The 26,948-nt window shown below is 32.9% G+C and overlaps 3 protein-coding genes across 5 annotated transcripts; 2 read left to right on the top strand and 1 right to left on the bottom strand.

Annotated features, from left to right (window-relative positions):
• Positions 1-196: 196 nt before the first annotated feature.
• LOC134691516 (postacrosomal sheath WW domain-binding protein-like) lies at positions 197-8,892 on the bottom strand. 2 transcript variants are annotated; one of them, XR_010102158.1, is made up of 4 exons: positions 8,778-8,892; positions 5,681-5,941; positions 872-4,931; positions 197-727 (listed from the first exon to the last, which is right to left on the bottom strand). XR_010102158.1 is itself a non-coding variant. In XM_063552069.1 (3 exons), exons 1-3 carry the CDS (start codon positions 8,830-8,832, stop codon positions 4,630-4,632), a joined length of 618 nt encoding a protein of 205 aa, XP_063408139.1. In that variant the 5' UTR covers positions 8,833-8,892; the 3' UTR covers positions 197-4,629. The 2 variants fall into 2 exon arrangements, 1 of the variants encoding a protein (XP_063408139.1); XM_063552069.1 differs by having other exon boundaries at positions 197-4,931.
• On the top strand, positions 8,710-26,218 carry LOC134691506 (uncharacterized). 2 transcript variants are annotated; one of them, XM_063552047.1, is made up of 3 exons: positions 8,710-8,749; positions 12,285-12,352; positions 24,334-26,218. In XM_063552047.1, the coding sequence occupies exon 3, from the start codon at positions 24,422-24,424 to the stop codon at positions 25,700-25,702; it is 1,281 nt and encodes a 426-aa protein (XP_063408117.1). In that variant the 5' UTR covers positions 8,710-8,749; positions 12,285-12,352; positions 24,334-24,421; the 3' UTR covers positions 25,703-26,218. The 2 variants fall into 2 exon arrangements, with proteins under 2 accessions (XP_063408117.1, XP_063408127.1); XM_063552057.1 differs by lacking the exon at positions 8,710-8,749 and adding an exon at positions 8,796-8,911.
• On the top strand, positions 18,674-20,887 carry LOC134704895 (uncharacterized; the record flags this gene model as incomplete). Its single annotated transcript, XM_063563683.1, has 1 exon — positions 18,674-20,887. A coding segment is annotated over one exon (738 nt), but the record flags the coding sequence as incomplete, so codon positions are not given.
• Positions 26,219-26,948: the final 730 nt, after the last annotated feature.

The raw sequence follows: 26,948 nt of genomic DNA, 5'->3' as shown, positions 1-26,948 counted from the left end.
CCTTTATATCTTGCTGTTCGGTGTGAGCTAAGGCTCTGTGTTGAAGACTGTACCTAAAATGGTTTATTTTACAAATGTTTACTTTGATGGAGAGTTTTCTAATTGGCACCCATACCACTTTTAATATCTATGAATATCCCTTTAATATAGTTTGCCGATTTTTTTTCATCATTGACGCAAACAAAACAGAATTCAATTATAAATACATTAATCTTTATTTATTTCTCTGCGAAGATAGAGATTCATAACAACTGTTTGTTAACAGTAAAACACATTTGATTACAAACTATACCTGTTTATTGAATCAAACAAATACCACCTGTGACTAGTAAGGCATTAAACCTTATTATCTATAACAAATACAAATATAAAAAAATCCTTATTACTAATTATGTACGTTCTATTTGTAGACATGTATACTTTTATTCTGTTTATACCCAAAACAAATTGCCATTAGGAAATAATCATTTTTTTCATACCAATTTTAGGTTGTCATTATAGAACTGTTAAGACTGAGTGAACAAATTGGCATTTGTCAATCTGATTAAATGAAATAGCTATAATCTTTTAGACATCCAATCAACAATAAAACTTATACAGCATATATACACAAGTGTGTATATAGAACAATGCAGTTAAGTTTGCTAGTTTTGTAATGAATTACTATTGAAGGATTCAAACTAAAGTAACTTATCAGTATTAATAAGTACAGGTTTTATACCGATAACTAACAATTTTATTTCACCAGTTTGTTTTCATATTTAAAATAGCCATTCATGTCAAATTAAGAAACAAGAACATTGAACATTCATGTATTAAGTTAACACTTTAATAGTTCAGCTGTATTTCGAGGCAAATATGCTTGAAGTACTAAAAGTACCTGTTAAAAAGACTAGAGTAAGAAATAAACACATGCCAAAAACCGAAATGCAAGTCAAACTAACAATGCACTTGTAGATACTGACAGATGATGTTTATCCTTAAATCTTGGTTTGTTAAATGTAATCATCATTTCTAGCTTCAACCAAAACTTTTTGAAAAAGGCACAATTTCTCAATCAAATACGTTCTAGAGACAGTCTGATTTGAATTTAAACACATGATACTGACATCAACTTGTGTCCTAAATTATTATTTTTATGAACACATTAAATTAATACAATATATAAATATAATAGACTATCATTTGGATTTATAAACCAATCTACATATTTCACACCTACCTACTGATCATACCCGTAGCCAGGGGGGGTTCGGGGGGTTTGTCTGAACCCCCCTTGAAAACAAATAAGCACTGTTAAAGTCGATGTTCTGTTCGAATTGTGACTGTTAAAGTCGAGTTTGTGAGTCAAACGAACCCCCCTTTGGAAATTCCTGGCTACGGGCCTGCTGATCATAGGTCAACATAAACTTTCAACAACAGAGCTTAGCATGTCAAAAATTAAAGACATCAAATAAGTATTTAAAACAGTTAATAATGACAACATTAGCAGTGGTAATAATGCCTGGTTAAAGTTTAAGTATGAAGATTTTATTTCATTAACAGTATAATTAAAACAAAAGTAAAACACTTCTGTTATGCATATTTTTATAAAAAGAAATTCTATTATTTTTAAAATATAACAACCTTAAAATGAAAGAGGAAGCAAGATGAAATCACAATAACAAAATACTATAATTATTCTATAAAAATAATACAACATGGTAAACAAGCAATGCCACAATTGTTCTATTCATAATATAAACTGCAGTTTGTGTCAAGTTGAAAAAGCTTGAAAATATTGTATTTATCAAAAAGGGATAACACTAATTTTCTATAGATGTATGACTTTCTGGTTGCAGTTATTTGTTTAAAAATTTATGTCAGGAAAATGACAGTTGTTATCCATTTGTTTGATGTGTTTGGACTTTTGATTTTGCCTTTTGATTTTGGATTTTCCTTTTTAAATTATCCTCGGAGTTCAGTATTTTTGTGTTTTTACTTTTTTCCACTAAAATTATAAATAGGATTTAAAAACAATTAGTTTAAGGTCATTATTTTTTATAACAAAGACAATGATTTCAGCCCAGTTCATAGATTTGAAACGTAAATATGCACCCCATCAAAAACAAAACAGATTCTTTTTATTTTTGTTACAAATTCAACAGTAACAACATTGAACTTTGTACATCCTATAATTTGTCCTTATAAGGTGAATTAAAAAAAAATTATATTACTCCTTGGCAAATATATTACAGGGCAAATTTATAGATATGATTGAGTGTTCCAAAGATTAATAGAAAAAATACAAAGCTAATACAAACTTTTCATCATTAAATTTGATAGGATCAATTCAATTGTCAAAAGTAGGAGACACATCTATGATAATGCTGTCTGTCATATTTGTTGATGGCGTCCTTGTTCTTTGATTATTGGTGTTTTATAAACAATAATGCCAAATACCACTTTTTAATACAAAAAAACATGTTTGACTAATTTAGAATAAGAAGACAGAAAATATGCCTTTTAATTTTCAGTTCCTTAAAATGTTTTGGAAATTTCAAAGAAGATAAGTACTATGCTTGTCTATTCAAATTAAACAATACTAATCTGAAGCACAAAATAATTTTTTACTTAAATTGCATATCTATTTATATAATGCATATAGTGTATAAATATTACAATCATATATCAAACTTAATTCTTTGAATAATTATGTATTTTTTTACTTTTTTAACACATTTTGATATTATCTACTGTGACCAAACTTCTGTTATTCATAACTCCATATTTTGTAATTCATTGAACATTCTTACACAATTGCAGTTTAATGCCATTTGAAAGTTAAGGAGCAATTTTTTTTAATGCCTATAACACTGTCAAATAGAACTTTTACATCAATCCATAACCTGCTCTCTTTTTTAGAAGGGGAAATGAAATTAAATTATCTGCAATCAAAACTCTCCTAGAACATTTTGGTATAATATCAGACAATTGGAATAGTTTGACTATATGTGACTAATTACAATTTGTTTGGAATTTTGAATTAACTACAATATGCAGAGTGAAACACTACCAATCAAGTTCCAGAACTATAATTTCCAATCATTTAGCAGTAAACTAAACATGATAGAGTTCCAACATTGTCAATGTCCATCGTATCCGACTTATTCCATGGACATAAAACATGTCCATGGTATCTGACTTATTCCATTAATAAAACATGTCCATCGTATCCAACTTATTCCATTAATAAAACATGTCCATCGTATCCAACTTATTCCATTAATAAAACAATGTTTTAATTCTAATTTTACAGTTTACAATATGGACAACTTAAGAACATGTCATTAATATGTAATAAAAAATACTTGAAAGATAAAACATAAACTTATTGCACTAATGTATAACAAAATTATTAATCATACACATTTGAGGTACATTACCATAAAGTGGTATATTTTTCTTATTTAAAATTGCACACTTCTTTGGCCAAACTTGTTTGTTAGTTCCCCACCTAACATGCCCCCTTTTCATCTTAATTGTAAACTAGCAAAAATATACCCTACACAAATACTATACACTTTATTGTACATAAAATGATAATATAACTTATATATTTAGAAAGGCAAAACTAAAACTGACACACTCTTAACAAATTAGGAATCTCAAAATGGAGCATACACAGAAATAAACAGTTGTAATGAGTGAGACTGCTACAACCAGAAATTCCTTCAGTAAAATCACTTTTATTTTTAAAAAGAAATACTATAAAAAAACAAATTTTCACAAGGGATTTTTTTTCTCACTTTTGAGTAAAAAAAAATGTGCATATAAATAAATGCAAAAATTTAAAACTTGAATCTCTTTACTTGTCTTATTACATCAATTAAATTGTAAATTGTTGTGACTTTGGCTAGAAAGAGTTGAATGTGAAATAAAGTATCCACATAAAATAAGATGGTTAATGGTACATTTTGAGACTAATAATATTTGGTCAATGTTCACTCTCTCATAGTTAAAATGTGTAAGATACCTTTCTCAATGAAATATAAGAATGAAAATGATATTACAATGGATGACATAAAATATGTACACAGAACTGATAAGAAATACATGTATCTTAATTTCTAAAGCTGTTTGTATCTAATACTGTCAATTTAGAATTTTTTTAGGAACCATTTTATTGTGTGACAATAAATCAACTATCAGCAAATTTGAGTATTATTTATTTCTAATGCCGATATTTTGTACATGTTGTCATTTCATGGTAGCATAAAATGTAAAAAGAAAATGTTTTGAAAAAACAACATTATTTTTTCAAGTTTATTGGTTCAATTTTCTAATTTTGGAACTTTAAAAGAATCATTTAATTGACAAGTCAAATAAAAAAATATATAGCGATAGGTAATGAAATTGATCTATTTACTTTATATTGTAGTTTTATGTAGAAAACTATTAATAATATAACTGTTCCATAAAGGAATTTGATGAACTGAAGAGAAATGGCCTTTATCCAAGACTCAGAACAAACAATTTTGCCTACTGTACACAAATAAGTCAGTAAAAGGCTTCAATATAAATATTCTGTAACTTTGGTAAAAAAAAGTTGTATGTTACAATATGTAACAGATAACTATTACAATTGTATCACCGAGGGTATGGTGGGGGTGCTTCCATGGGTGGGGCACTAGCTTTTACCTCCGGGTGGTCAGTATATGCTGTGGATGATGAACCAACATATCCAGTTTGAACTGGTGGTGGATATTGTGGATATCCTTGTGGTGGCTGCTGGTATCCTTGTGGTGGCTGCTGGTATCCTGTGTTAGGTGGGTAGTATTGCATCGGCGGAGACTGGTACCCTGCTGCTGTGTAACCTGCAGTATAACCAGCTGGTTGTACTGGATATGTCACTACTGTTTGTTGCACTGGGTAACCAGACTGGACTTGGCCTGTAAAACAAAAAAATAATTCTATAACTTCATGGATCTTGACAGGCAAATATACAAAGCTTAGTAATAATAATAAGATGTCTAAGAGGCAACAAATTATGAATAAAAGAAGAACAGACAACTCTGTAACAAAAAGACTGAAGAAAAGCCATACAAACAATCAAACCAAACTTAAGATAAAGTTATATTAATCCCACAAAAAAAACATGGAAAGGGTCCACTTGTGTGGGTGTAAACAAATATTCATGGTGCAAGGTTTAAGGGATTCTAGGAGCCTTGCCTGAGCACGCTTATACAATTTCAGATCATCTGCCACATTTTCTTTTATACAGTACACAATGTGTTAACATGAACATTTAATGCAAATGATTCAAAAGTGTTTTATAATTTAATACTTCATTTATGACTTCATGGACTATGATAAGTTTGTTAACACATCTCCTAAATGCTTGTAAATGTATAAGTATATATGTAATTTTCAATGTATAATTGTTATCCTCTTGTAGCACCATACCTGTGCTTAAGTTGTTATAAATTGTCTTGTCTTGTCCTAAAATAATTCCCCATTATGATCCATTTTAAAAAAGAAACTGATTGGCTACTTAAAAAAAATGCTGTGAACATAATATGTTTAGAAAAAAAAATATGAAATGTTAAAATAAAATAATATAGTATAGCAGCTACAATGAAGGGTGTCATGAAAACAACAGGTAAACTGTTATACTAGTTCTAGGGTTTGTGTAAATTACCTGCAGTCACAACTGTAGTATTAGTCCTTGGGTTTGTCTGACACACCATTCCTCGAGCTCCTCTACTTCTTCTACAGCAACAGATAATGGTTACAATCACAGCAACAACAACACCCATCCCCACTACCATTCCAATTATAGGCCATACTGCTGAACAACAATACTCTAGAGAACCATAACCACAACAACCAAAGGCACAATATTCATAATAGGATTTACCAAAAATGCTGTATTTGTGACACTGTCCTGCATCTGTAAGTCCTGAAACACATATTAAAAAGCAACATTTTAGATTAACTGCAATGTATTAGTGGTATCATCTAAAATATATGTCTCATTTAATTTTAAAACATGTATACATTCTGTACAGGAGCCTGTAATTCAGTGGTTGTATTTTGTTGCAGTGTTAAATATTTTTTGTTCAAATTTTTTTGAACATTATTTAGTAATTTTTCTCTTTTGAATTGTTTTACATTTGTCATTTCAGGGTCCATGGAGAAAACATCATAATTAAAAAAAAATTATTCAAGTCGCCATCTAGAAGAGGGAAAATTAATTCAAGACCCCCTTTCCAAAGGCATGAAAAGTTTAACCACCCTGCCCAAAACATTTCTCAATATTTATTTACTTTACTACAAAAAACTGCATAACATATTTTTATGATGTTGCATTAGTACAATGTAGTGGAAATAAAGCTTCAAGTGCACTGTGGGGAAGTTGATTTTTTATTTTGATATGCCTGTTATGGTCTGATTGGCCATGTTGACATTGACCACAACTTCCTTAATTTCAACACATTGTTCCTATCCTTTATCAAAGAAATTAACTTCAGACTTAAAATACTGTTACTGAGAAAACATGTTGAGATCTTTACAACTGAGCTAAGCAGAGCCAGGTGAAATAAAATGATGTTTCTTTAGCCAAAACATAATTATACATTGTATTCATCTATTTTAATACATGTACTGATGTAGGAAGCATTGGTTGTCAGTCACTGAAAGTTTGCATCTTCCTGTCATAAAAGTTTTTTTTTATGTAAAGACATACAAAAATGCCACACTTCGACTCCCAGTTATCATCTTAGACCATTAAAAAAAATGCACAATCATGAATTTTACAACTTATCATTGAAGGGAACAACTAAATGTTTTATTGCCAGTTTTATTTTTAATACATGTAGTCAAGTGTTTTTTTTAAATTTTGTATATATATAATGGAAAGGAGTAAAATCAGAAAATTTGAGAAAAACCTGCAAAAACTAAGACATACAACCATCAGCTTCTTTATATATTTTCATTCTTAATGTCCATCAAACAAACAGAAGATCACCATGAATCATAAGAAAACAATCATTGACATAAAGTTTGAAGATAAAGACACAAGAGGTAGTATGAAAAAAGTGGCATTGACTATTTTTTTAGTGTATAAATAAATTTTGAATTTTTTAGATACAATATTATTTTCAAATTCATGCGAGTCGTGACAATCTTCTGTTTGTTTGTTAGACATTAAGATTGAAAATACAAAAATGTATAAAAAGAGAAATTCTGAAATGATACATGTAGTTGCCATTTTGAAAAAAGTGCATACAGTTGTAGGTCTAATGGTGTCTTTTTTTTTACATTCTTTAAAATGAATTCATTGTATGTTCATTTGATATTTTAAGTCTTAGATGCATGAATTTTTATGACTTGTATATTGGTTTTGAACAAGTGACCACATGTAGGTTGACAGGTATGAACTTCACAATGTACTTTTTAGCTGTCGAAAACGGCAAGTACATGTACATCATACTCTCATGTCTGTACTCAGTGTCCTTTTGTTGTTAGGGATGTATAAATACCCTGTCATATCTGGTCTTTGTTTTTTGTTAGATTTTTTTCTGCTTTGTATCAATCTGAAGTGTTCATTTCTTTCAACTGATTTTTATAATTTGTTCTCATGTTATAATGTTACACAACTGTCACAGGTTAGGGGAAGGGTTTGGTGCCATCAAAATACATGTAGTTAAACCCTGCCAGATTCTATATGCGTCTGTCCCAAGTCTGGAGCATGTTAAACATGTAAGTGGTTATTGTTTGTTACTGTACATCATAATTGTTTTCCGTTCTTTGTTTTGTATGTCCGTTATAGTTTTCTCGTTTGAATTGTTTCCTTTGTCATTTAGGGGCCTCCTATAACGAACTATGCAGTATGGATTTTGCTCATTGTTGTAGGCCATACAGTGACCTATATAAATGTATGTTTACTTATATTTGTGTATGTCATTTATTTTGGTCTCTAGGCTCTGGTGGAGGGTTGCCTTATAATTCCCAGTTTGGTGATCATATCTTAATTCTTTTTAGAAGGGTTGTAATGAGGGTACCTTCATGACGAATAATGGTAAAAATTCTTGCAAAATGATGTTAATGGTAATTTTTGGTGCATGACAATAAAATGTACACTTTCTTTTAGACGATAAAAAAAAATCAACTGATTAAGAATCACATTGATTTTTTCCAAAAAATACTGTGTTTACGATAAATATTTGAGACCTCTGAGAAATTAAGAAAAGGATAATTTGACAAATCTCTGTAAAATTTAACCCATTTGACACTAAGGGTAGCCGAAAATTGCATGTCAAGTCTGAAGGTAAAGGGTATTCCTATACCCACTTTTATATGAGACTCTTACAAATGACTTATGCTGAAAAATCAGTTATTGAATTTGTGTATTCATCAAATAGATGTCTCCATTTAAACTGAGATAACTATAACACTGTTATAATAGTGATCCCAGATGTACACGTATGAAGTATTACAAAAATTTGATACCTCCCCCTTTTTTATTCCAAAAAATTGTCAAGTCTCACGCCCCCACGCCATTTTCTGATCACAAATCACCAGTCCCTAAGTTCGTGCAGTGTATGCCCTTCAATTGCCAAGCCTACTTTCCCAAAAAATCCCTCACAAGACCATATCCCCCCTTTTTCTACTCGTGTAAACACAACCGACCTTGACACTGTTTGTAATCCGAAGTGATAACAATAACAAACACATGTAGAGTGGCTAGAGTGTAACGAGTTTCGGGGTATGTACATTTGCTAAAATTTTCTTACCAATCAGACAAACTAGCAAAGCAAGACAAGTTATTAAAAGACTTGTCGTTGACATGATCAGGAAGCAATATTTACAATATTCCTGTTTACAGCATCCGGTTGTTAGATGCGATCTGATAATCACGTGATTGGTGGTAATTAATATCAATGGAATTAAATAAAACCGTATTGTGGTCAATTTCATCTCTAGGAGTAGCTTTCTGTTTTGATTTCACAAGGGATTTTGTAGTATTGTTCCACATCTTCTTTTTTATAATCTAACTTATCTTAAATTTAAACCGCTTGTAGAACAGGTGCACTACAAATCTGATCTGTGCAGATAAAACTTATTACAAAGACAGGACCAGGTTCACGCATAATATAGAACAGAATAGTATATAAAAAAAGAAAAGATATTAAACTATTGCTGTTCATATTATAATTGATTCCAGTCACTTATCTGTAGTTAATTTCTACAGTATAATCAGATCAAATTTCGTATCCTTAAGGTTCATCATAACCTTTTGGCTAATATGGCCGTATTTACACCCCAAATTTTACTCTGAGTACAGACTAACCTATGCACCTGCAACAGTTTTAAGGGATGACAGGAACTAGATATATAAATTTTAAATGCATTATATGTTTTAGAAAATTATAAACTTTTCTAGATTTTGCCTTCCAGTTTTTTTCGTTCCTGCAGAAGGTGCAAAAATAATATACTAAGTAGTGAAAACGATTGAGAAGCTCCCCTCATATAATCAATGTTGTGAGTTATATTGATTTAAATGGACAATGGATGGACAATAGACACCTGTTAACAATAGGTGATTTAAACGGTGTAACTGAGTGGACCGTATCAAATGAAACTCGGGTGTTTGTTTATTTTGCTATCTTCTGCAGACTGAAAAAAACTGGACATGGAAATCCAGGTAAGTTTTTAATTTTCTGAAACGTAGACTTCGTAAACTTTTATATATCTAGTTCCTGCCATGCCTTAAAACTTTCCTGGATGTACCAGTTTGTCTGTACTCATAGTATTTTTTTAGGTGTAAACACGGCCATATTTTTCAATTCCTTATGATGAACCTTAAAGGGAATGATGCAGTGATTTTTTTCTACTTCCATTAAACGGTAACAGACGTATCTATATTTAGATTGGCCTTCTACACTGGGAGATATAACTTAGTCAATAGGACCGCAATATTAGTTAAAGAACACGGACTTGAAGTTCTTCTTCTTCTTCTTCTTCTTCCATATACAGTTAATACCACCATCTGGTGTATTATCGAACTGATGCGTGGTGCAGACAAACCTATATTTACAGTGCAGTTAAAAATAGTATGTACAGTTAAAAATTTCGCACAGTCCTTAATACATCTTGATCTTCTGCAACTCACACTTGAATGTGTCAATTGAGTTGCAGGCTACAGTAGTTGGTGGCAGACTGTTCCATAATCTGATGGCGTCTGGGAATACTGGTAAAGCTGCGTTCTTGCGAATGGAACAAGGAATCGTTGGTTGTGTCCTCTTAATGTTGCTGCTGTTGGGATTAAGCAGGATATTGGTATTGTAACCAAGTGGTTAACTATGCGGCACATCATTATGAATTTATTTGTAGCTCTACGCTCTTGTAGGGTTGGCCATTGCAGCTGGTGTAATAGGTTTGTTACACTAGTGGTTCGGTGGTAGTCACCAGTAACAAATCTTGCTGCCCTACGTTGTGCCATTTCCAGGTTGTGGATGTTGTTTGCTGTGTGTGGGTCCCAAATGATGCTTGCATACTCCATCTGTGGTCTCACAAGGGTCTTGTAGCAGAGTTTCTTGGTCTTTCGTGGGCATTGGGATATATTTCTCTGTAGAAAAGCCCTGGTGTTGTTGGCTTTTCTTACTACATGTACTTGGTCTATGTGAGTAGTCCAGTTTAGTTTGTGGTGGATGTTGGCCCCCAGATATTTTGCAGATTCTACTTCCTCTAAGACGTGACCATGGATGATATATGGCTGTCTAATTGGTTTCCTCTTGTTGGTAATGTGAATGACTTGGCACTTTTTGGGATGAAATTCCATGAGCCAATCATTCTCCCATTCTTGTAGGGTTTCCAGATCTTGTTGTAGTAGTTCTGCATCTTTGGTGTTTTTTATTTCCCTGTACAATACGCAGTCATCGGCAAAGAGTTTAACTGATGATTTGTTGACTGTGTAATCTGGTAGGTCGTTAATGTAAAGTAGAAAAAGGATGGGTCCAAGGACACTGCTCTTAGGAACTCCTGATTGGACAGGTGCAGTATTGGATTTACCGTTTTCGAGAACGACATGTTGTGTTCTTTCGTTTAGAAAGTCTTCAATCCAGCTATGGAGACTGCCCCGTATTCCGTAGTGATGTAGCTTATGCATAAGTCGCTTATGAGGAACCTTGTCGAAAGCCTCGGAGAAGTCCAGGAGGATGACATATGTTTGTCCGGTGTTATCGACTGTTTTGGCTAGATCCTGGATAGTGATTATGAGTTGAGATTCACAGGATCTGTGTTTACGGAAGCCATGCTGTGCGTCTGTAAGTATGGTGTGTTTCTCTAGGTGTTTCATTATGCTGCTCGTGATTAGATGCTCCAGCATTTTACAGGTGATGGATGTGAGCGAGACAGGTCTGTAGTTTTCAGGGCGGTTCTTAGCACCTTTCTTAAATATAGGAACTACGTCTGCCTTCTTCCATTCCTTTGGGATCGCTCCTTGGTTAATGGATGCCTGGAAAAAGACTGTGAAGACTGGTGCTATTTCAGAGCCTATGAACTTCAAGAGTCTAGCTCACAATCCATCTGGCCCAGTAGCTTTGTGGATTTTAAGGCCTTGAAGTAGTTTTAATACACCTGGTTCTGTGATGTTGATATTAAACATATTCGGGAACTTCTGTTTACCCATTGGTTTGATGTTGTCTTCTGGTTCGTTGGAGTTAAATACCGATGAAAATTGGTTGTTCAAGATGTTCGCTTTTGCCGTTGGTTCTGAATTTGTAAGGCCATCTGTTGCTTTAAGAGGTGCCACTCCACTACTGTGCTTGTTGTTTCTGTTAATAAAACTCTAGAAGCGTTTTGGATTTGAAGTGCAATCTGGTGAGATTATGTTGGTTATATAATCATTGTAGGCCTTTTTGCATGCAGTTGCGATGAAAGAAGCTGAAGCATTTTATGTGTTGTTAGAAATAAATACATAACAGGGAAATTTAAAAGTACAGAGGCGGCTTAGGTTAGAAAGGTTTGTCTTCTATTTGACTCTCTGCGGAGCTGAACTGAAAATAACACATTTACTAGTTCTTTCTTGCACACAAAAGGTTTAAATGCAAGTGAGGAATTGACGTGAACAGAATTTTAATCTTACAAAAATAGTAATAATAAAAAAATATGAGTTTGACCAAATAGAAAATTCGTCAGTAAGCAGGTTCACAATCTTCACAACTATATATATATATTGATGCAGGTATATGTTACCTTGCAGTATTGACACGAATAAGTTATGAATATTTTGTTTACAGATTTTTGTAACCAGTACAGCTTCCAAAATGTTTGCCGGATGAACAGTCCTTACAAAATTTCTAATCAGGTTAGTATTTTCTAATAGTACATTCAATACACCTACCTTTGGAATCTTTATATGAGAAATCAGTTTTCCACAAGATACAGACTGATTCGGGTTATTTGCAAGAGAAATTTGGCTTCAACTGAGTTACCACACATTTCCAGTTCAAGAAGATATGACAGGCTTTACTTCTAAATGAATCTTTCAGGTAAATATGACTAGAAGATTTTCATATTTTAGCGTCATGACATCTCATAGTTTATTAAAAGATAAATTGATGTAAGCTTCATTTTCATCGCTAAAAGGGTCAATATTTGGGTTAATTGCTTTTGTCTTTTGCTCATTGTCTAAGATAATTGTTTGAACTGTATTTGGTTGGCAGAGTCGAGTCGATGTAAGATGAACATTGTTTTCTTTTTATACGTCCGTTTACGGAACGTATTATTGTATACCGTTGTCCGTCTGTCCATCCTTCCGTCGTCAACATGACACACAATAACAAAAAAAAAAGCTTGAACCAATTCGAATGAAATTTTTGGTGAATTGTTTAAAAGATATGTATTGACGTGAGCTTCTGTTCGTTTTTTATAAATTTGAAATTTTACGTTTCCGAGTTTTTGTTTTTTCATTAATAGGGTTATTTTTCAGTTTTCGGATAGTTACTCAAAAACATTTCTTTGTTTTTGAAAAGATTAGACTGATTGTTTTCCTGTGTGAATGGTTTTACACTAGTTACCTTTGGGGGCCCTTTATAGATTGCTGTTCGGTGGGAGCCGAGGCTCTGTGTGGAAGACCTCACTTTAACCTTTAACGGTTTATTTTAATAAATTGTTACTTGTTTGAAGAGTTGTCTCCAGAGGCGGATTTAGGGGGGGATTTTTGGGAAAAAACCTGGTTGCTTATATAGGGAATCGCTGAAGCGTGACTGGAGCGGGCCCCCTCTTAGGTCAGTCAGTGGGCCCCCACTTGAAAATTTCTGGATCCGCCACTGGTCTCGTTGGCACTCATACCACATCTTTTAATATCAATATAAAGATGTGAAAGAGACAATTCACAGCTTCAATCATCATATCACACACACACAGTAAGTATATTTGATATATTTACCTTTCTCACTGAAGAAGACTTTATGTGATTTGCAGTTGATAAACTTGCAATAAGATTTAAAAAACAACAACATTCAATTCATTAGGAAAACAAATTCTTTGACATAATTGTAAAAATTTTAAACTGCCAATCGTATCAAAAGGACCATCAAAAGCACACAATTTATATAAAACATCAAAATAATTGTGTACACTAAAAAATAACTATTTTTTGTATGTTGAAGTACAACAGTTATAATGATATTTTTTTTGATAGTAGTTATGAAAGTAGCTAAAAGCACCGAACGATTATTCGTAGAACACTTATTGGAGACCGATTTGAAGAAATGTTATTTTACTTATTTTATTTCTGGTGTAGTTAAAGTAATTAATTCATAGTAGAGACCTTCACATATTCAGAACAGGCCTTACACTCTCGTGTGATTTATGAATAAAAGCAACAGTAGTAAACCGGTGTTCAAAAGTCATAAATCGATGGCTTTTTTTTCTGGTGTAGATTAAGTAACCCGCCAATACATAGAAAGGAGCTTCAAATATTCAGAAGAGGCATTATGCTTGCGTGTGGTTATGTATAAAGGCAACAGCAGTTTGCCGGTGTTCAAAATTTATAAATCGACCGAGAGAAACAAACCCGAGTTACAAACAAAAACCGAGGGAAACACATCAACAATAAAAGGAAAACAAAGGAATAATAGGAGATCCGATGTACAACAAAAACAAACACCAACACACATAGAAACGAACTATTTGATAAAAACTGCAATTTTCATGACTTGATACAGGACAAATTAAGATGAAAAGGTGGACTGTACGTGGTTTAATGCATTGCCACACCTCCCGCTTTATGACAATGTTGAATAATATCGCCAAAACACTATGTGACAGAAATACGACCAAAAAATGATTGTTTAGTATTATATTGTAAGCTGCTTTGTCGGCAGGTATGGAAAAAGTGTGTTTCTTAAGTTAGTAATAGGCGTATAATGTACCGGTTAATTACTTTTTCTATTAAATTTTGACCGTTTACACCAATTTTCACAATACAGTACAAGAGCGTCTTTGCATTCCGTACACACCTATTTTACTGATCGTTCTCAAATGTTTATTTTTGTTAAACTAATAAACCAGGTAAGGGAATATAAACACCCCACAAACATGTAAAAAAAATCCGCCTGATTCTTTGTTTGCCTATCTAAAGTCACGAAACTGTAATTAAGTTGTAACTGTTGTTGTTGGTCGCTGTATTGTCACACTACATGGGACCAACTATACGGTATGTATTGTTTTAATTCCCGGAAAACACAGATTAATGATTTTATCGTTCACCTCATTGTTCGTTTGCTTTTCTAGCGAGTTGTCTCGTTGGCTTTGCCTTACTGTCTTACAAAACGTTTCTTATCTTTAACCATTTGCATGATTTCATGAACTTTTTCTGATACGTATCATTTGTTTTGATGGTGTCATTGATTTGAATATTTAAGCAAAATATATCGTTTATTTCTTATTGCCTTGCAATATTCGTTTTTCAAACACTGAAAAAAGAAGAAATACAAACCGTGATGACGTTTTTGGAAAATGACGCAGTCATTGTTCCATTACTGCCGACCTGAACTTCATTACATTTCTCTGCCTACCGCGCTTGGTTTCGTATTAACTATTTTCCATACAAACTGGAATCTGCTTGTGTTATCATTATGCATGATCATTGTGTAGTTATCAGCCAGGAACCAGTTTACACTCGGTTTCATAATACTTACTGGTTTCTGCTTGTATTCCACTACACTCGAACAAAGAGTTGTAGTTTGACGGAAACCAGTTTAGAATTTGTAAACTACAAAACGTAATCGGTTATTGTTCATTCCGTTTTGGTGTTTCATACCGACTTAAATGGTTTGAATCAGCTTAAGACCCTTCAAACATTAATGTGATAGGTATATTAAAGACTGTTTTACAAAAGGATGGAACTGTTTTACTTTCAAAGTCGTACTATAGTGATATCTGTCATGTACGGATTTCCACTCTCACCGGTTATTTTCTTCTTTTACACGTGCTTTTGAAACTTCCTGTTTAAACATCGCAAGTTTCAAAATTGTTATTTGAGTGAATTAAACTTATTTTTACAATCATGAAGCGTTCCAGAATCATTTTCAAGCAGTTTCTTCTTCTCTTTGATGGTGGAAAATATGTTTTCTCAAGAAAATACCGCAAACGATCGCAGAGGAATTGAAACGTACAAGTCAAGTCGGCACCTGGTCAAATTGGCATATAGTCAAATCGGCACCTATTTGACGTCAATTCGCCATCCAATAATATTTGTTATAATATTTTCTATTCAATTAATTAATAACTGTTACCAAGTACATAGTGAATATGTTGTTGTGTATTTATGTAAACAAGGAAACCAAATTGAATATGTTGTTGTGTATAAAGGTAAACAACGAAGCCCTCACCCAACTGTTGTTTTAACAATTAGACAAATATCAAAATAAAATGGAAAACTATGAGTCCCTTTCAATAAATCAAACTTTCATGTCAAATAATTAGCAAATTTAAGGTTTTTTTTTAGTAAAGTTTAAACAGCATTAAACCAACAATCCTGTAAAATGCTCAACTGGTTAAAATAATGCATAAAAATATCCAATATCTCATGTATTAGCCCAAATAATTATGACGTCTGGCAAGGATATTTTTTTTTCTGGGACGCCTTCCTACGACGTTCGTAGGAAGGTGTCCCAGAAAATAATTAACATAGCCTTGCGGTCATAGGAAGGTGTCCAAGAATAAAATTAAAAAAGCCTTGCCAGACGTAATAATTATTTGGACTACTCATATATATATCATTAAAAATACACCAAAAAAGTCATTTAGTTGAGAAAAATAAATATATACAAAATGTACATGAACACCTAAAAATGTGAAAGTTAGAATTTAACTCTTTTTGCTTAAATACTGAAAAAAATACTGGCAACCCCTTTCTTATTTTTACTCTTTTTGCTTAAAAAACTGTTGAAAATATATATTTTACATGGGTGACGAATTGACTATATCAGGTGTCGATTTAACCAGGTGCTGATTTGTCCAGGTGCCAATTTAACCAGGTGCCGGTTTGACTAGAATTCTTTGACAAATGTTTGAAATTACCCGAGTTTCATTAGACCTTTGATAACAGTAACAAAAAGATAATTTACTTAATATTTTGTGGGAGAAGGGGGTTCAGACTGTGGTATCAGGTCTGTTCGCGCCCAATACACTTTCGCAACCTACACGTTCGCACCCAAGGTCTGTTCGCACTCTACTCATTCGCGCCCAATTTTAATTCAAGTTGAATAATTGGAAAATCATGATTGTTGTTTTAAATTGCTTTGGTGTAAATACTGAATGTATTTATAGCCTGGTATGAGTAAAACATTGAAGATTTTAATGGAAAAACACAAAAGATAATTGTTTTTAACAGCTTGGTCCCTTTGATCTGAAACAACGAAGCAATAAAATATAGGAACCAAAATATAGCAATCCACTATTATAACCAAAACATGATAAAATTTATTCAACACACAGAAAAAAACATACTCAGAATCTCACTTCATTTTGAACCAAGTCAATGAAACAAAGTTATAGCAATACACTAACCAAAACATGATTAAGAGTTATTCAACACAAAATAAAACGTTGACAAAATACCACTTTATTTAGAAAGGATTATTATTATTTTTAACAATACCCTATCCAAAACATGATTAAGATTTATTCAACACTTTATTTTGAGACAGTGACAACAATTATACTTATAAGAAAACACTTGCTTACAGAGTTATTAAACACAAAACCAATTAAGATTGGGTGCGAACATGTAAGGTGGGAAAGTGAAAGGGGGCAAACATGAGTGGACGCAAACGGACCCAGATTCAGTGAGAAATATACAAGCCTTTCTACGGTATTTTTTTGTACAATTCAGGTAGTCTTGACCTATTCATTTGTCTTAAAAAAAACCCAGCCAGTTGTCACCCTCACTTCACACACACACATATACAAATATCAATTATATGCTTACGAGACATGTTGCATTGTTAAACTAATTAAGGTATGTGAAAATCAAGACTTGCATAAAAACTATCCCAATATAACAGACAGTGGCGTCATTTTTCCTCAGAGCTTTCAGCTCTTTGATTGTTGCTCAATCTTTAGTTTTTTGTTTTTATGTGGAATGTTGTTTGTTTTTACGTTTTTTTTCTATTAGCCTGTTGTGTTATTGTATTTTTATTCGACCAATATGCATTGCTTTTATCCTTGGTCCCCTCTACCTTCTACCTCTTTTTATTTATCTAATGTCTCAATGAAATACTCGATATTTTCTAAAAAAAACAACCAAAAAACACGTTATCTGCTTCCTTGTTTGTTTGCTTGTTTGAAGTTGTTTTGTAGTTACATCGCATTCTGCTCAGTTAGAGTAAAATATGTAAAGTGTATAAATTCACTTAATTTTTTTTACAGGTGTGTAAATTTTACGTCGTGCAACGTTGGAATACTTGGTAGTCATTTGAAATTCTCTTCATCTGCTATAAATATGTTTAGGACTTCAGAGCTATCTTCGTCAGATAAAGAGACAGATAGTCGATTAAAATTCCAGTCTTCCAATGTAAAATCTAATACCAATGATAAAGTATGGAGACAACTCGGTAATCTTGAAACTCTGTTCTATAAAGATTTAAAGGTCGTTCCAGGCATGTTTATGCTGTCTTGCAAGAAACCAGTTGATATTAATCAGATACGTTCGGCTTTTGAAATATTAATATCGCGTCACCCAATGATGCGCATGTATGTACAAGAACGGGACAATACACTTTATTTTGTTGAGGTTGAACATGTGTCAACAGACATACATATTGAAAATAATAATGACTATGAAGCTGTGATGAAAGATGAGTATTCTTGTACGCAGTTAGCCAATAATGGCCGATTGTGGAGGTTTACATGGCTTAAGCCACTGGAATATACAGAAGATTATTATTTCCGGTTTACATTTATGATGAATCACTGTATAGCTGATTTTCAGTACTACTACCTGATTCTTCTTGATTTCTTGGAAATTTTGAAAGATCTACAGAATGGTTCAACTGCTCTTCAACAAAGATCAAAATTCACATATCATCCACCAATAGAGCAGATCCTGACATATCCAGAAGATAAGAGGATCATTGGAAATAATTCAATCATAAAATATGACAACATTACGTAATTGCAAGCTTATGAAAACTATTTTGAACCAGAAATAGCACATTTGGCAAATGCCAAAAGGACATTTTGTGCTGGCTGTCGTAGAAAGTTTGATCTTGAAACTTCGCAAAGATTTCTTTCTAGGTGCAAGACCGAATCTGTGTCAGTCACATCGGCAATGTTGGCAGCGAGTGTAATTTTCTTTTGTAAACTTCTAAAAAAGAATGGGTGCCTTGATACCGTTACAGTACAATTCGTATTTGCTGCCGATCTACGAAAATACATAAACACCAGCGTGGAATTTTATCCAGGTATGGCTGTAGTTTTGTGTCCTGTTGAGGTAAATGTGGATGTTACCTCGGTTGAGTCGTTAGAAGATGAATTTTGGAAATTTTCTTCATACATCAAAGGTCAAGTCTCAGATGCCCTTAAGAACAAAAAACCATTGGATATTCTATATGGAGATATTGAAACCAATGTGAAAAATGGAAGAAAACGCGGGAAGTCTGATTATGTTATTACATTGTCTAACATCGAAAACGTAGGTCTGCCATTGGAAAATAATGAAAATTTTCAATTGTTAGAATGCCAGATGATATCAGATATTAGAATTGATTATTGTCCAATATTTATGATGTTGACACATGAGTTAAACGGAATATTACATCTTGGCGTCGCATATGAATCGTCTTATACATCATCGGAGACTGTAGAAACATATACAGATGAAATCCAAAAAATATTACTCAAAAGTATTCATTGAAAAGTTTACAAGAAGAAGATAGTGACAGTGTTCAATCTGCAACCAAAGTGACTTTGGTTTGGTACCATTAAAATGTTCAAACCCACACTCATACCACATCTTTATATATCTATTATCTTTTGGAAGTCACGCGGACAACTGTTCGAGTAGAACAAATGATGAAATAATTCGTAGGCTGTCAAATATTAATATGTTCAAGATTGTTAAGCGATCTGTTAACAAAACAAATAAGTAGTTTTTATTTTCCCTTTTTAATTATTACTTTTAAGTTAAATAGATGTCAACAAGTAGAAGCTTTGCTTTCAAAACCGCTATTGATGGCTGACCATCGGCATTGTCAAGCAATACTAAAACAAGTAAAAAGTAAAATCACAAAAATACTGAACTTAGAGGAAAATCGATTCGGAAAGTCCATAATCACATGGAAAAATGAAAATAACAAAAAGCATCAAAAACGAATGGACTAGAACTGTCATATTCCTGACTTTGTACAGGCATTTTCAAATGAAGAAAATGGTGGATTAAACCTGGTTTTATAGCGCTAACCCTCTCACTTTGATGACAGTCTCATAAAATGCCGTTATATTTACATTGATGCGTTAACTAAATAAAGGCAACAGTAGTATACCGCTGTTCAAAACTCGTAAATCCATGGACAAAAAACAAAATCGGGGTAACAAACTAAAACCGGGCGAAACGCATTAAATATAAGAGAACAACGACCGAGAACAAACACCGAAACGCAACACACACAGAAACGGACCAAGCATGAGAAAAAATCCCACAAGAACAACAAACATAACATCTAAACCAAATACATGAATTTGGGATAAACAAGTACCGTGCCACGTCTTATCTTAATATCTCAAAAATAAGAGAAAACAAATGACACAACATTAAAATGCAACACACACAGAAACGAACAATAATATAACAATGGTCATCTTCCTCACTTGGTACAGGACATTTTTAAAGGGGAATAAAAATTGTGGGTTGAACCTTGTTTTGTGGCATGCCAAACCTCGCACTTTAATGACAAAGTTATATATAACATTGAAATGACAACATAATATTACAGGACTACAATACAAATGAATAGACACAATAAATAAAATGGTCAAAATATGGATACATCAGTCATCATCGTATAACAATTAACAATAATCTATAAAACTAAATCTTGATGAATACTTTCTGCAGAGCCTTATACATATACAGTATTTATAACAAATCAAAACGTGTTGGATCATCTGCTTAAAAACTAAAGACAACGTATACAAGACATGACACATTGCTGAAAATAATAGAAAAGGTTAATTCAATTATAAGAGATTTCAACTACAAATAAATATATCATGTATTCTTGTGGCTGTTCTTTATATTCATGTATGAAAGCTTTTATGTGTTATAAATGTATGCTAATGCTAGAGGGTATCAACCTCACAATTAACACATGATGGTCTTTAAATTCTAGGTACCGACGTTGTTTATCGCTTTTGTTTCAATTTTTTTACTTTAACTGTTTAGGTATTTTATTTTATTATGACCTTATGATGTGGTGCGGTACTTATAGATCCCGCCTTTGTTTTATTGTGCAAAGGTCAATTTTGAATGCATGTCATTTACTTTTGCTTATGTTCTTTTGTCTATATATGCCATTTTGTTTTTCTTTGTTTAACAGTAAATATTTGTTTTATAATGACTAAAATTATATTACAATGTTGCCTGCTGTACCCTTATTTTTGAAGTGAGAGGTTAAGCTAAAAATAATCCACCATTTTCTACTAAAGGAAATGCCTGCACCAGTTCAGGAATATGACAGTCGTTTTCCATGCGTGTAATGTGTGTTTACAACCTTTTTGATATTGCCATGTATAAAGGATTTCCCGTTTTTAATTTCCATTTGAGTATTTTTGTTATCTAACTTTTGAGTGTTTGTCTTTTGCATGTACATAATTTGTTTTGGATGGATGAACGGGACGACAGACACACGATTTAAAGCTAATTTTGAAACAATGTGGGTATACGGCATTAAGAATGCAACGACACAAAACACAAAAAGACTTGTATTAATCAATAAGGCGATTTACACTAGACAGGTGTCTATGCAATATGTCTAGCTGTAAATCGCCACAAGTAAAAAAAAAAAGAGCAACAAAATTAAAGATCTGCCTTTAACACACAATATCCCAAATTACCACTTAAAATGATGATATGATATATGATAAAAAATAATAATATTAAATAATAAACAGATTCTTATACAAGAAGTTATGAAGATCAAGGTCTACGTACTACTTCACTTGCTGATAAGAAATTTTCACTTTCAACACAACCTTGCTGTACTTGTCAGATTTCTTTTTTCTTCTTTCGGAACATACCTGCTTTATTTTGAATAGAATGAGCGTAAACTGTGGTTCTGGTTACCTAAATTGGTTAGAATTTTGCTGATATTTACTGATGGTTGTTTTCTGTTTCTTGCTTGTTTTTGTACTTGCTTCCACGTGCTGTTTTTTTTACTCTTATTGTTTACTCTTATTGCATCAAATTATCCTCTGCTTTTGTTGTTAAATGTGAGACATTGGGATGTTCGTCCGGCGTTGTCAGCATGAACTATTTGTATAAAATTTTAGGTACAAGAAGTAAGAATACCTGATACATTAGCTTGTCAGGTGTCAATCTCTACCTGCAGAGTTCTTCTTACCGGACCTTCAGTGGATCTTTAGTGTTCATTGACATGTATTAAGTTTCCTGGTTTAGATTTGAAGCAATATTAGCGAAATTCCATCTCTATTTGATATATAAAATGATTGTAATAATAAAAACAGTACCCATTTTTCTGCACAGGTTGACTTGGGAATAGAAATATGGTCAGCTTTGTCTTCGGACTAGCAGTAAAACGCTTGCCGAAGTGGAGCGTCTGTTTGGCTGTGCGGTATATATCAAGTTTGCAACCACCTCCCGACAGAATAGGGAAGTTTAATCTGATGCAACGTGTAAATAGAATGCCATGCTCTTTGCACGTTAAGAACCCTTGCAACAACTCTTTGAGGGATCCGTAGGAGGCATTTCGAAGGCAAACTTTATGTCTCTTTACAATATAAAACTGAGAATGGAAATGGGGAATATGTCAAAGAGACAACAACCCTACCATAGAACAGACAACAGCAGAAGGTCACCAACAGGTCTTCAAGGCAATAAGAAATTTCTGCACCCGGAGGCGTCCTTCAGCTGGCCCCTAAACAAATATATATACTGCATAGTTCAGTGTGATTATGAACACCGTACTAAACTCCAGATTGTACACAAGAAACTAAAATTAAAAATAATACAAGACTAACAAAGGCCAGAGGCTCCTGACTTGGGACAGTCGCACAATTGCGGCGGGATTAAACATGTTTTTGAGATCTTAACCCTCCCCTATACCTTTAGCCAATGTAGAAAAGTAAACGCATAACAATTCGCACATTACAATTCAGTTCAAGAGAAGTCCGATTCCGATGTCAGAAGATGTAACCAAAGAAAATAACAAAATGACAATAATACATAAATAACAACAGACTACTAGCAGTTAACTGACATGCTAGCTGTAGACGTCAATTAAACTGATTGAAAGATTATGACTTCATCATATAAATATCAGGCACAATCCTTCCGGTTAGGGGTTTAGTATCATACCATCATAACATATATGAGAAGAACAAAACCCGTGTCCTGCCAACAACTAGTTTTTAAATAAATGTGTTTAGATATTCCCTCATTTTGCAGTGACAGTCCAAATGTTCCCGACCATCATCCCAGATGTCCCCTATTACAATAACTAACTTATGTATTAATTGTTAACTGGTTCTCGTCGTGAGCATGAAATATTTGCCACTAGACGTTAAGCAACCAATAATCAATCTGCACAGATGCGCATTTCGGTTAAAATGAAGCGTATTTAGGTTAACATGTCCTTCTGGCTGAGTTGATATGACCATGGCTTTATATTGATGGTTAAAATATCGAAATTAGGTCATATATTGTAAGCAACATCACAACTTTATATAATAGTATATGGAACGATATATATTGTAAGATGAAGTTGTCCATTTTTTGATTGAGTTTAGCCATTCCAATTGATATTTTATAGTGTCTTTCTATGTTGTGATGTTACACTATTGTTTCAGATGAAGGAGGAGGTTTGGTACCATTAGAACTTTTAATCCCGTTGCAATTGTTTGCACCTGTCAGGAATTTGATGTTCAGTAGTTGTCGATTGTTTATATGGTTCATAAGTGTAACTCGTTTCTCGTCTTTTATATAAATTTGAATGTTGGTTTTCCAGTTTGAAAGGTTTTACAGTAGTGATTTTGGGGCCGTTTATAGCTTTCTGTTCGGTGTGAGCCAAGGCTACGTATTGAAGACTGTGTCTTGACATATAATGGTTTACTTTCACCAGCCCAGTAGTCAGCACTTTTGTGCTGACATGAATTAATTATCATTGATATGGTTATATTTATAAATTGACTGTTTATAAAAATTAGAATGTTTGATAAACTAAGGCTTTCCTACCTCAGGCATAGATTAACTTCTCTGTATTGGGCAAAACTTTAAGGAATTTTGGTCCTCAATGCTCTTGAACTTCGTACTTTATTTGGCCTTTTTAACTTTTTTGGATTCGAGCGTCAATGATGAGTCTTTTTTTAGATGAAACGCGCGTCTGGCGTATATACAAAATTTAGTGCTTGCATCTATGATGAGTTTATTCATACATTGGGACTTTGATGAAGAATTTTCTCATTGGCACTCAAACTACATCTTCCTACCGTATATCTATTTGAACATAAAATTCAATGATGACCAGTAAAGCAGGAAAAATATTTCCGCATATGCACTGTTATTTATATTTTGTTTTCTATTCGCGTTCATTTCTATTTTAGGTTACATTCTTTGAAAGTATGTAAAAGATTTGAAAGTTTGACATCACTAGCTCAACGCCCTCTTGGTTTCCTCGAGCAGATATTATATATGGACCAAAAGATCATACCAAACATGGCGCTGCTTTGTTGCAAAAAGACCGTCAATATATCTCAAATAGAAGCTGCTCTAGAGATCTTAGTTAGTCGACATCCTATGCTTAGAGTGACCATTAAAAAAGACAATAACGCTCCATATTTTATAGAAAAAAGTCATGTACCAATAAATATCCGCGTGTTCGACACTAACAATTGGTATCCTGTATCTCAAAACCAGTATGCAGCACATTTTGGAGACGAATTACATTTGTGGAGATTCAATTTAATACAGAATGAAAGATATAATGAAGACAATTTACTTCATTTTGTATTTTCAATGCATCATAGCATAGTAGATTTTCCATATTCTTTTGTGATTACTTTAGATTTCTTAACGATATTGAAAGACATTCAAAATGGATTGCATACCACTCAATATGAAGAGTATTTATTTCCGGTTTCCGTGGAACAAGTAAAAGGTCTTGAGTATAAGGATACAACTTTTGAAGAATCAGATTATAATCTTTCAACCGTTCGAATTTCTCCTACCGTTACAGCACTGCAAGCATACGAATATTTCTTTATGGATGAAATAAAGCTCTTATCCTCAAGACCAAACACCATAACCGCGACTAAATGGCAAGTAGTAGACAATCACCAAACTGAGAATTTTTTTTCAAAATGCAAAGCTGAAAAAGTTTCAAAAAATGCTGCTATATTGGCAGCATTAGTGACATCTTTTGCCAAACTTTTGAATTCAAAAGGATGTACTGATGACGTGGACATTCAGTTTGCTTTTTGGACGAATTTGCGTAGATATATGGACAATTGTGATGATTACTACGCAGGGTTAGCAGTCGTGCCATGTCCAGTATCAGTCATAGTCAACACAAAACAATCTTCACACAAAGTATACTGGGATATTGCAAGGAACATCCGTGACCAAACTGCAGCGGCAATAAACAATAGAAAACCAATTCAAGTGTTACAGAAGGATATTCCTAGCTGGATTAAAGATGGTCGTACGAAAGGAAAGTCCAGTAATGTCTTTTCACTATCTAACGTTGATCAAATAGTTGTAAGATCAGATATTGAAGAGAACTTCCGACCTTTAGATTTTCAAGTCATTTCAGATGTCAAAATAGATTACTCCCCAATATTTTTAGTACTGACATCTGTTTTAAATGGCAATTTAAATATATCTGTCCATTATTCTTCACAATATACTTCAGAGGAAACAGCACATACCTTTACCAGTAATATAAAGACTATAATTGAAAGATGTATCGACTAAAATACTTTGATTTTACTCTCCTAGCTGCCTAACCAATTTCATTCTTTCGTATAATTATTTCAAACAAAGTTAGTTGCAAGTGACAACTTAAGGTTGTTTGGAAGATTGTTTAACGCTCTGTATTTTTGTTATTTTTCTTTTTTGCTTAATTTGGATTAAATTTGCTGTAAAAATTAAATAAGAAACTATTCTTGTACACATGATTCTCTTGGCTTTATTTGATTAAACTTGGGGAATAAAACGTAAAAATGTGCCTATTTTGGCAAATACTTTTTGTTCGCATTATTCATCATAGCCCCCAAGCCAAGTACACGATAGTTGTAAAATTAGTTAACCTTGCTGTCAATGGTATAAGTGAGCTAATTTTACGGTATGACATAGTGTTTTGTTAAGTTCATTGTCGTTAATGTGATAAAGTATTGTTACTGTGATACGACTAAGTTTGTGGCAAATTAATGAAAGTTAGAAGTAAATTATGAGATAGGTTTAACATAAATACTCTCACATGCTAACATACGACACTAATAAATTTGAATAGTAGTTGATATATTAAGTACAAATCTTCACTTTGACACTTTGAAAAGATAAAATCTGGGCGAAATTTTGAATCTTTTTTTTCTTTTAAGCATCAAAAAATAAAACAGTTTTATATATTGTAATTGTTAAAAGATCATGTCATGTAATTCAGTTGAAGGACAGTCCCAAGTGTTTAATCGAAATGTTGTCAGTCACTGTAAATACATTATAAGCACAGTAGTTGTCTAACTATCAGCGGGATTATTTTTGTGTGTTTTGATCTAACACCACTGAAAAATTGTCGAAAGGTTGGCATGGTGCAGTAAAACGTTAAATAACAGAAATAACGTGCTACAATGCAAATTCAAAACGGAAAGTCATTAATAATATTGCAAAATCAAAAGCTTAAACACATCTAAGGATTGAAAACAATTGTCGTATTTCTGACTTGGTACATCTATGATGAGTTTGTTTGTACAATTGTCACCTTGGATTTTTTTTTTTTTATTAAAGTGATACCAGTAATGCTATGAATGAAACGGGTAAAAAAAAGGGTGATTGAAAACCTGTTTTGCCAGGTTGAGTTTATATTTACAACAACTAAATATTACTAGGTCTTACTAAACCTACCCCTTTCTTGTTTACAAAACTTTGATTTTTTTCGAAAACTAAGGATTTTCTTATCCCAGACCTAGATTATCTTAGCCGTATTTGGCACAACTTTTTGGAA

The sequence above is a fragment of the Mytilus trossulus genome, chromosome 1 (assembly GCF_036588685.1).
Source record: "Mytilus trossulus isolate FHL-02 chromosome 1, PNRI_Mtr1.1.1.hap1, whole genome shotgun sequence".
NCBI lineage: Eukaryota > Metazoa > Mollusca > Bivalvia > Mytilida > Mytilidae > Mytilus > Mytilus trossulus.
This window is presented reverse-complemented; position numbering and strand designations above follow the sequence as displayed.